Raw genomic sequence first — 10,697 nt, forward strand, 5'->3', positions numbered from 1 at the left:
AGCCCAGCGCTTCGAGCCCACCAACGCGCCCATGAACCGGAAGGTGGTGACCAGCCCACAGAGCCCCCAAAAGTCGGACTGCCAACCCAATTCACCAACCGAGTCCAGCAGCAGTAAGACCGCCTGTATGGCCCGAGTGCCGCTTCGGCGAAGAGCCCACCGATCCCAAGGCGTGCAACTGGAAGAAGTACAAGTTCATCGTGCTCAATTCGCTCAACCAGGACGCCAAGGAGGAGGGGCCCGAACACAGTGAGGCCGGGACGCTCTCCCCGCGGCCATACGTCCCCTCGCTGGCGTGTCAGCAGTCCCTGGAGCCCGAGATCATGGATGTGCAGTCCCCGACCAAGCTCAACATCAACGGGAAGACTCAACGATCCCGCAAGCGAGCCGCCTGACAATATTCTTAACAGGTACGGACCTCTTCTTGTGTCAGGAGTGGGGTGCGCATGTTGGTGTGCCATTTATGCGTAGATCTGGATTTTACCAGTGGTGTCTCATCCAAAATTCTCACTGCTCTGATCTGACTGGCCACTGGGTGCTAAAAGATATTATAACTTTAACTGTTAATAAAGTATATGCCGCCTAATCCCGTAGGACTCCGGGCGGCTTACAGAAGGCAGCGTTTTGCGACTTTAACAACTTCAAGGTGTGTGGACTACAACTCCAGAATTCCCCAGCTGGCCACCATTTTAGAAGGATGAAATCCACATGTTTTCAAGTTGCTGAGGTTGGGAAATGCTGGATTAATCTAATCCAACCCTCTCTTCCTAAACCTGTATCAGGGTGAATCCAGCAGGTTCTGGCAGGTTCTGGAGAACCGGTAGCGGAAATGTTGAGTAGTTCAGAGAACCGGCAAATGCCACCTTTGGCTGGCCCCGGAGTATGGTGGGAATGGAGATTTTGCAATATCCTTCCCCTGCCACGCCCACCAAGCCAAACCACAGAACCAGTAGTAAAAACAATCGAATTTCACCCCTGCCGTGTATCCTCCAGAGTGCCGTGTACACTCCTGAGTGTCAATGTAATCTATACACTGCTAAACTCTTGTGGTGACCTTTATTAGGGGAAACAGAGGGTGGTAAGGCAACAATTTTTTGAACTAAGGTACCTCAAATGACTAGCTTACTGAATGCATTTAAAAACTGGGATCCGTGACTCCCGAGGGGACGACAGTTGGAAAAGTTGTGGTTGCTTTAGTGCTACTGGCAGTTGCTGCCCTGTGGCCACAATCATATGATCTTCAGCTTGACGTTCCGTGACAGTTTCCAGCACTCTAGCAATCCCTTACTCCTCTTTCACCAACAACCACTTACCTGCCAGCAGGGAAGGGGGGGAAAAGGGGAGGGAGGGGGAGAGGAAGGAATGAAGGAAGGTTTTCTATGCACTGCTGGATTCCCACAAGGAAACTCAATGGGGAAGACGGCTGGAAGTTCGAAAGTCACTCCTCTTCCTGTTTTTTTTGCCCGCGCTTGGTTATTCTGTTTTTCTGTTTAGGTTAGGGAATATTTTTGCAACACTTAGCCAACAGATTATCTAGTACCGATTAAAATCGTCCTTTCATGACGTCAGGCTGGGTGGGCGGAGCCTAGTGCCGCCGCCACTACCGGTTCACCCGCAAACCAGCAGAATACCACCTCTACAATAGTGGTATTCACACACCACCGCTGTCCCCGTATCAGTTAGAGAAAAAATGCCTGTACTTGTAAGATTTTAGCATTGTGTGAATTTAGACTTAGGAGTTGTGTGAATTCAGCTCTGCTTACTGGGTTTAGGTTTCGGTGTACAATGTTGTTTGTAGTAACTGGGTTAATTTGGGGTGCATGGAGTGCGCATAGGCTAAGCACAGTCCCCGCACTGCTTGCCATTGGCCAGCCTATTAAAACTGGCAACCTGTCGCTAAATCTACACTCCTGGCAGTTTGATTAACAGAGATACAAACCTTAGTGAGTCGTTTCACATTACAACCGTTGCAGTCACATGATCAAAATTCAGAACGCTTGGTAACTGGCTCATATTTACGACGGTTGCAGTGGCCCTGGGTTTGCGTGATCCCCTTTTTGCAACCTTCTGACGAGCGAAGTCAGTGGGGAAGCCAAATTCACTCAACAACCGTGAGCAACTGCAGTGATTCACTTAACAACGGTGGCAAGGAAGGCCGTGGAATGGGGCAAAATCCAGTTCGCCTCTGTCTCGCTTAGCAGCAGAAATTTGGGCTCGATTGTAAGTTAAAACCGAGACATGTTAAAATGTTTATATAGTTGACTTCAGGGACACCTTGAAAAAGGACCCTTCGTGGTTGCCAAATGCGTTCGAAGAAGCTCTCGGCGAATGCGATAATCGAGACGAGACGATAGGGTAACAAACCGTGGTTAGCTCAGCCCTTGACGAATCAAAAGGGCAATTTCGCACCCCGTGGAGGTTAGTCTTAAACATAGTTTCTTCCTCCTTTAGGTCACTTGATGGTTCTCCTCAGAGCAGCGAGGACCAGTCGCCTTTGTATCTGCACTCGTCCAAGTGCAGCTCGTGCGGCTCGCGGTCCCCGCAGCATTCGGAAATGTGCCTTCATACCCCGGATCCAACTTCGGAGAAGAAATGGGGGAAACCCAGTCGGAATATTCAGATTCCAGTTGTGGTAAGTACAGGAAAAAATAATAATAATTCTGAATGCTTTTGGGGAGATCTACCGAGCAGGGTGGAAGCTTATCCTGCTCAAAGATAGACTCTGCTGCGTGAGGGAGGCTCGTCTTTTTTTTTTAGACGGAATCAGTTTTAATACAGGTAGTCCTCGGAAGTGCAACCAAAGCCAGATTCACTTAATGACTTGTTGTTGTTGTTGTTGTTTATTAGTTTTGTATGCCGCCCACTCCCGAAGGACTCCGGGCGGCTCACAATAAACAGGGAAAGGGAAATAAATGAGACAACACAAAGAATTTAAAAACGCACAACATTCACAATTGAGGCGGGGCTGGATATTTCAACAGCCCCCAGCCTGTCGGAACAGCCAGGACTTGGTAGCTTTACGGAAGGCCGGGTGGTGGTGGTAAGGGTCCGGATCTCCACGGGGACCTCATTCCAGAGGGCCGACTTTCTGATTCCCTTAACCAACTGCAGTGATTCGCTTAGCAACCATGGTAAAAAAAAGGCCACAAAATGGCCCGCAACTCCTATTTATGACGGTTCCAGCATCCTGGGGTCCAGTGATCCCTTTTTGCGACCGTTTTGATTCCTGCAGTGATTCGCTTAACAACGGTGGCAAGAAAGTTCATAAGAGGGGGCAAAAGCCATTTACAGCTGCCTTGCTTAGCAACAGAAATTTTTGGGTTCAAATTGTGGTTGTAACTTGAGGACTACTTGTATGTGAAGTCAGATTTGGAAATTCTGCTCTTTGAATGTGATTTTGCTGTCGCTTGAAGAATATTATTATAATGGTAGTCCTTGATTACAGCAATTCACTTAGTGACTATTCAAAGATACAGGGGCACTGAAAATAGTGACTTTTATGACCATTTTCCACGCTTTTATGACCTTTGTAGCATCCCCGTGGTCACGTGACCAAAATTCAGACCTTGGCGACTGCTTCATACTTATGACGGTTGCTGTGTCCCAAGGTCACGTGATTCCCCTTTTGCGACCGTCCGACAAGCTCAGTCCATGGGGAACCAGATTCACTTAACAACTGAGTTTCTAATTTAACCACCGCAGCGATTCCCTTAACAACTGTGTCGACGAAGGTCGTAAAATTGAGCAAAGCCCGCTTCACAAATTGTCTCGCTTAGCAACGGAAATTTTGGGCTCCGTTGTGGTCGTAAGTCGAGGGCTATCTGTATTATTATATTCCATTTTATATCAGATAAGAATTACATCCCAACATTTATTTCGGTTGGATCACACGGTGCGCTACAAGCCTGTTCCGCATTCTCACCATGCGCCTTAAACGGGGTTTGTGAGCGGTCGGAGGCGCCCCTTGTTCTCGGCAATCCCAAGCAAACCAGGATTAACTAAGATGGGTCTCGTGCCTGCGATTAGATCTTGTGCAAATCTGGACGAGGGCTAATCCCTGGCTTGCTTTTTGGGGCCGCCCGTCGCACCGTTTTGAGAGTGGCCCCGCGTGGGGTGGTTTCCCAGGCGATTCTCACCCGCGTCCCCTCCTCTTCCTCTCCGACAGAAACCCGCTCCTTTTTCTGCAAAGAATGCCAGTGCCCGTTCTCGGAAGAGGCTGCGTTCAAGAAACATTCCCTGCAAACGCACAGTGAGAAACCGTACAAGTGTGACCGTTGCCAGGCCTCGTTTCGCTACAAGGGGAACCTAGCCAGTCACAAAACTGTGCACACAGGTACAATGTCCGTCTACACCCCCCCACCCTTCCACCCCCGGGGCGGCCGCCATGGCTCAGTGCCGGCGCGTAGCTCTCCGGAATGGCGGTTTGAATGCAGAGAAGGCGGGGAGAGGGGTTGAAGGGCCCCAATCCACAGGCAGCAAAGCCCATGGCAAGAGAAAGAGCCCATTGCAAGGAGTCCTCGACTTACGACCATTTGCTTATTTGCCGTTCAGAGCTACGACGGGGAAAAAAAGTGGTTTCAGAGCAGTCTTCCCACTTCCGGACATTGCTTAGAGGACCGAAGTGGTGAGGGTGCTGAAAGAAGTGGCTTGGGATCAGTCCTCACACTTACGTCCGTTCATTTAGTGAGCAAAGCTACAACAGTGGCTTATGACCAAGCCTTGCACTTATGACCAATCTTTTCACTTACGACCGTTCATTTAGCAGAGCATTCAAAGTTACCATGGCACAGAGAAAGGGGACTCGGGACCAGTCCTCGTACTTACGACCATCACAGCCTCCTTGCAGGCGTTTGTGATCAAAATCTAGGCACGTGGCAACCCTCATGCGTTTACAACAGTTGTGTCATCCTCATGTGTGACCCCCCCCCTTCCCAGGCGGCTTCCGACAAACAAAGTCAATGGAGGGAGCCGGATTCATTTAACGCCCACCGGATTCACTTAAGGACCGTGGTAAAAATGTCATGAAAATAGATCAGGCTACTTGACTTGCTGTACAACACCCCCCTCCCTCACTCAAAATCTATGATGGAAAAATCTGCTCCCAATTATGGTCGTAAGTCGAGGACTTCCTGTAGGTGGCACCAGAAAGCTTGAGATGAATGTGAGAAAGCTCATTGCGGCAAAATGAAATGGAAGTACAGGTAGTCCTTGACTTATGACCCAAATCGTAAGTTTCCGTTGTTAAGTAAGACCATTGATAAAGTGAGATTTGCCCCATTTTTATGACCTTTCTTGCCACAGTTGTTAAGTGAATCCCGCAGTCCTTAAGTGAGTAACACGGTTGTTAAGTGAATCTGGCTTCCCCGTTGACTGTGCCTGTCACAAGGTCGCAAAAAGGGGGAATCACGTAACCCCGGGACACTTATGACCGCCACAAATACGAATCAGTTGCCAAGCATCTGAACTTTGACCTCGTGACCCTGGGGAGGCTGCAACGGTCGTTAAGTGTGAAAAACAGTCACAAGTCACTTTTTCCAGTGCCACTGTAACTTCAAATGGTCACTAAACACATCGTTGTAAGTTGAGGACTACCTATGCAATAGACCAAGGAGCACCCCAGAATTGTGGGTTGCAAACTCCACTCCTTTGGTACTGGAGATTGGGGGGGAGGTGACCTCAGGCGTGCCAGAAAAGGGACAGAGTTTGCTCCTGGGAATTGAGGAGGGGGTCTTCCCACAGTCCCACCTGAGTCAGATCAGAGCAGGGGATTCTGGGAAATTTCATTTCCTTGGAAACAGCCTGGAGCATTGGACTTTTTTGGGGGGTGCCGGGGGGGGGAGGAAGCTGAGCCATGTGATTTGTAGAGCACTCTGTGATCTGCGACCTCCACGCCCCCCCCCCCCTTCCCAAATCCCGAGACCCCCAAATGTTGGCTTGCAAAGATCAAAATGTAGTCGCGATTGGCCCTGTTGAAAACATTGGCCCAACTTGGCTTGGGGGGAATAAAATCAGGGCACTTGGGACTTCAACTCCCAGCAGCCTCAGCTAGGAAAAAGCCTTGGGAATCCTGGGAGTTGAAGTCTTGAGGAAAGTTAATCCTAGATGACTCTGGAGATCACAAATTTGTGGTGTTCCATGAGGATTGGATGGCCTAGACTTTTTTAAAAAATGTTATTAACAGGGGGTGCCAAATTTGTGAGTTTTGTAGAGCCGTTTTTCTCAATCTGGAAAAACTTTTAAGAGGGATGGACTTCAACTCCCAGAATTCTCCTCCTCTTAAAGTTGCAGGCTGCTCTTTTTGGGACTAAGAGGGTAGATTAGTAGATAGAGGGAACGTTGTGGATGTAATATACCTCGAAGTTCACTCATACCGGCTGGGGAATTCTGGGAGTTGAAGTCTACTCCTCTTAAAGTTGCAGGCTGCTCTTTTTGGGACTAAGAGGGTAGATTAGTAGATAGAGGGAACGTTGTGGATGTAATATACCTCGAAGTTCACTCATACCGGCTGGGGAATTCTGGGAGTTGAAGTCTACTTCTCTTAAAGTTGCAGGCTGCTCTTTTGGGACTAAGAGGGTAGATTAGTAGATAGAGGGAACGTTGTGGATGTAATATACCTCGAAGTTCACTCATACCGGCTGGGAATTTCTGGGAGTTGAATTTTGATTCAAAGCTTTGTCGTTTCTCATTGTGTGCAAATGACGTCGTGAAGCTAACAACGTGCCGTTTTTTTCTGTCGGTCAAAACAGGCGAGAAGCCCTACCGTTGCAGCATCTGCGGGGCGCAGTTCAACCGTCCGGCCAACCTCAAGACTCATACGCGGATCCACTCCGGGGAGAAGCCTTACAAATGTGAAACTTGTGGCGCCCGCTTCGTACAGGTGGGTGTCCGTTCCGCGTCAAAAGTTTTTAACCCGCCTGAACAAATCTTTAAATGTCTTTTTTTTTTAAAGAGTGGGCACAGGGTTCTACTGCCCACCCCCCGGCCCCTCGTGAGACACAGTAGGAGCTGCGGAGGCCTCCTCAGGTCAAAGAAGTCAAGATGGCGGCTGCAATGGTGCGATGGAAGCTGGTGTCTTTTGAAATGTAGAGTGCCACAGTGTTCGGGACTGCACTTCCCTGGTAGCCATCTTGACTTTTTTAACCTGAGGAGGCCTCCGCAGATCCTACTGTAGCTACCAAACGTCACAGAGCCAATGAAGGGAGATCTTCCCAAATTGTCAGTTTGAGAATGAGTTAGAAAAATATGAGGGAGATTGTTGTTGTTTCTAAATGATTAAAATTAGACAGACATTAGATTAGATTAGAATATATTAGATTATATTAGATCAGATCAGATTAGATAGATAGATAAATGGATGGGTGGGTGGGTGGGTGGATGGATGGATAGAGACAGACAGACAGACAGATGTGATGGATTTTATAGATAGACAGTAGGTAGGTAGATGATAGATAGGTAGATGGTAGATAGATAGATAGATAGATAGATAGAGAGAGAGAGAGAGAGAGAGAATGAGATAGGTAGGTAGGTAGGTAGGTAGGTAGGTAGAGAGAGAGAGAGAGAGAGAGAGAGAGAGAGAGAGAGAGAGAGAGAATGAGATAGGTAGGTAGGTAGGTAGAGAGAGAGAGAGAGAGAGAGAGAGAATGAGATTAGGTAGGTAGGTAGGTAGGTAGGTAGGTAGGTAGGTAGGTAGGTAGATAGATAGATAGATAGATAGATAGATAGATAGATAGATAGATAGATAGATAGATAGATAGATGATAGATAGATAGATGAAAGATAGATAGATATACACACACAGAGAGATGATAGATAGAGATAGATAGATAGAGAGAAATAGATATAGATAGATAGATAGATAGATAGATAGATAGATAGATAGATACACAGAGAGAGAGAGAGAGAAATGATAGATGATATAGATAAGTAGATAGATAGATAGATAGATAGATAGATAGATAGATAGAAGATAGATAGATAGATAGATAGATAGATGAAAGATAGATAGAGAGATAGATGATAGATAGATAGATAGATAGATAGATAGATAGATAGATAGAGATAGATAGATAGATAGATAGATAGATAGATAGATAGATAGATAGATAGATAGATAGGATAGAAATAGATATACAGATATTTAGATGACTGTTTATTATTTTATATATAGATATATAGATATATAGATATTGATACATAGAAATGATTGATGATATTGTAGATAGAGACAGTAGATATATAGTAGATGGTTCATTGCTGATAGTTGCTGATAGATAAAATTGATTGATTGATAGATGATAAATGAGAGAGAGAGAGAGAGATGACAGACAGACAGACAGACAGAGGTAGGTAGGTAGGTAGGTAGGTAGGTAGGTAGAGGATAGATAGATAGATAGATAGATAGATAGATGAAAGATAGATACATAGATACATAGATACATAGATAGATATAGAGAGATGGATGGATGGATGGATATAGATAGATGGATGATATTGTAGATAGAGACAGTAGATATATGGTAGAGGGTTGATTGATGATAGTTACGATGGATAAAATTGATTGATAGATGATAAAGTGATAAATGGATGCATGAATGAATCGATGATGATGACAGACAGATGCATACATAAATAAATGCTAGCTAGATAGACAAGGGGGGGGCATGGGGGAGCCCCCTTTCTTCACGAGGGTTCGTTCGGCGGGGCGGGGAGGAAATGCCACCCAGGATGCCCGCCTGACTCTCCCCTGCCTTTCCCAGGTGGCCCACCTCCGGGCGCACGTGCTCATCCACACGGGGGAGAAGCCCTACCCGTGTGAAATCTGCGGCACCCGTTTCCGACACCTCCAGACCCTCAAGAGTCACTTGCGAATCCACACCGGAGAAAAACCCTATCATGTAAGCAGAAACTCCCTTCTTTGCTGTGTCTGTTTCGCACAACCACACCACACACCCACACCCTTCGGGTTTACAAAAAGGGATCACCACTTCCCTGGGGGTGGCGTGGGGGTGCCACAGTTGTTAAGGGAATCGCTGTGGTTGTTAAGTGGGTAACACGGTCCTTAAATGAATCCGAGCTTCCCCGGTGATTTTGCTTGTTACTGCGGATCACGTGACACACACACCCCAGGACACAGCGACCGTCATAACTATGAGTCCGTTGCCACGTGGATTTTGATTAGGTGGCCCATGAGGTTGCAGGCATGGAAAACAGTCATGTCACATTGTTCAGAATGGAATAGAACAAGAGAGTCGGAAGGGGCCTTGGAGGTCTTCTAGTCCAACCCCCCTGCTTAGTTAGGAAACCCTACACCACTTCAGTCAAATGGTTCTCCAACCTCTTAGGTTTTAGGGTTTTTTAGGTTTATTTGGATTTATCTTCTTAAAAACCTCCAGTGTTCAGTGCTGTTGTAACTTTGAACCGTCACTAAATGAGAATACTTGTGATTCCAGGCCTGCCTACCTGCAATTTCTAGCGCAATAAATGCCAAGAGATGGAATTACCCCTTGGCCAAAGACTAGCTGTAGTTTCCCTGGGGAGAAATCCGATTTCTAAAACCAAATTCGTTCCGAATTTGTTCCCCTTTCCTTTCCCGGTATCCGTTGGTCCCCTAAAAATGACACAATTGACCTTGCAATCAAACTTCAACGGCCTCTTTTCCTCCCCCCCCCTTTCCAGTGTGAAAAGTGCAACTTGCACTTCCGACACAAGAGCCAACTCCGCCTGCACCTCCGGCAGAAACACGGCGCCATCACGAACACCAAGGTGCAGTACCGCCTTTCGCCCGTCGACGCCGCCCCGGAACTCTCCAAGGCGTGTTGAGGACTTAGCGGCGTGAAACGGCGGACGTAGCCAAGAGGCTTCTCTCCGGGGAAAAGGGCGTGCAAAGGATGCTTCGATCACTTTAGGGAAAAACAAACAAAAAACACAACCCGTTGTCGTTCTCGCTGTTTGTGGTTGTTGTCGTTGTTGCTACACACATCGGAGTGCCTCTAGAACCCCGGAGCGAAGGACTGGAAAAAAAAAACGGATGCGCGAACAAGGGACACGTTTCAATGTTCGGTTTACGTTGGTTGGTTTTGTTCCCCTAAGTTGTGTAAACTTCACCGTTGGACTACTTGTGCGAGCGTGCGTGCCTGTGTGTTCGTGTGTGTGCCTGTGTGTGTGTGCGCAAACAGAAGAAAGGGTCAATGACTTTTTCTCACAATGTCAGCGCGGGAGAATGTCGAAAAATCTCGTCCCCCGCGGAGGGGGGGAAAATTGAGGAATGTACATTGATTTATTGGGAGCAAAGTTGAATATCTTTTTATGCAAAGTGTGTGTGTGTGTGTGTGTGTGTGTGTGTGTGTGTTTCACAACAGAGAAAGAGATTGTAAAAGGGATATGAGGGGGCTTTCAAACTTTTTAACCAAAGGTGAAGGAATTTATGGACAGAATTGTAAAATAGATGAATATATATATATATATGAAATATATATATACATATATGTGTGTGTATGTGTGTATATATATATATGAGAGATTATATATATAAGAGATTATATATATGAGAATATATATATATGAGAGAATATATATATATGAGAGAATATATATATATATATATATATATATATATATATATATATATATATATATATATATATATATATATATATATTTTACACACATATGTGTGTGCCTTTAAAAGACATTATATA

The 10,697-nt window shown here is 46.3% G+C and overlaps 1 protein-coding gene across 1 annotated transcript in view; it reads left to right on the top strand.

Annotated features, from left to right (window-relative positions):
* The window catches only part of BCL6 (BCL6 transcription repressor), a 27,891-nt gene extending 17,350 nt beyond the window's left edge, over window positions 1-10,541 (top strand). Inside the window, 10 exon segments of the mRNA XM_087725021.1 lie at window positions 2-141; window positions 143-360; window positions 363-392; window positions 395-410; window positions 2,452-2,567; window positions 2,570-2,632; window positions 4,166-4,333; window positions 6,747-6,877; window positions 8,757-8,894; window positions 9,676-10,541. Of these exon segments, the coding sequence (XP_087581147.1) occupies window positions 2-141; window positions 143-360; window positions 363-392; window positions 395-410; window positions 2,452-2,567; window positions 2,570-2,632; window positions 4,166-4,333; window positions 6,747-6,877; window positions 8,757-8,894; window positions 9,676-9,819 (1,164 nt within the window). The 3' untranslated portion in view covers window positions 9,820-10,541.
* The last annotated feature ends 156 nt before the right edge of the window (window positions 10,542-10,697 follow it).

This window comes from Thamnophis sirtalis, unplaced genomic scaffold (assembly GCF_051295495.1).
Source record: "Thamnophis sirtalis isolate CommonGarterSnake01/CBP01778 unplaced genomic scaffold, rThaSir2_p1.2 scaffold_11, whole genome shotgun sequence".
Lineage (NCBI taxonomy): Eukaryota > Metazoa > Chordata > Lepidosauria > Squamata > Natricidae > Thamnophis > Thamnophis sirtalis.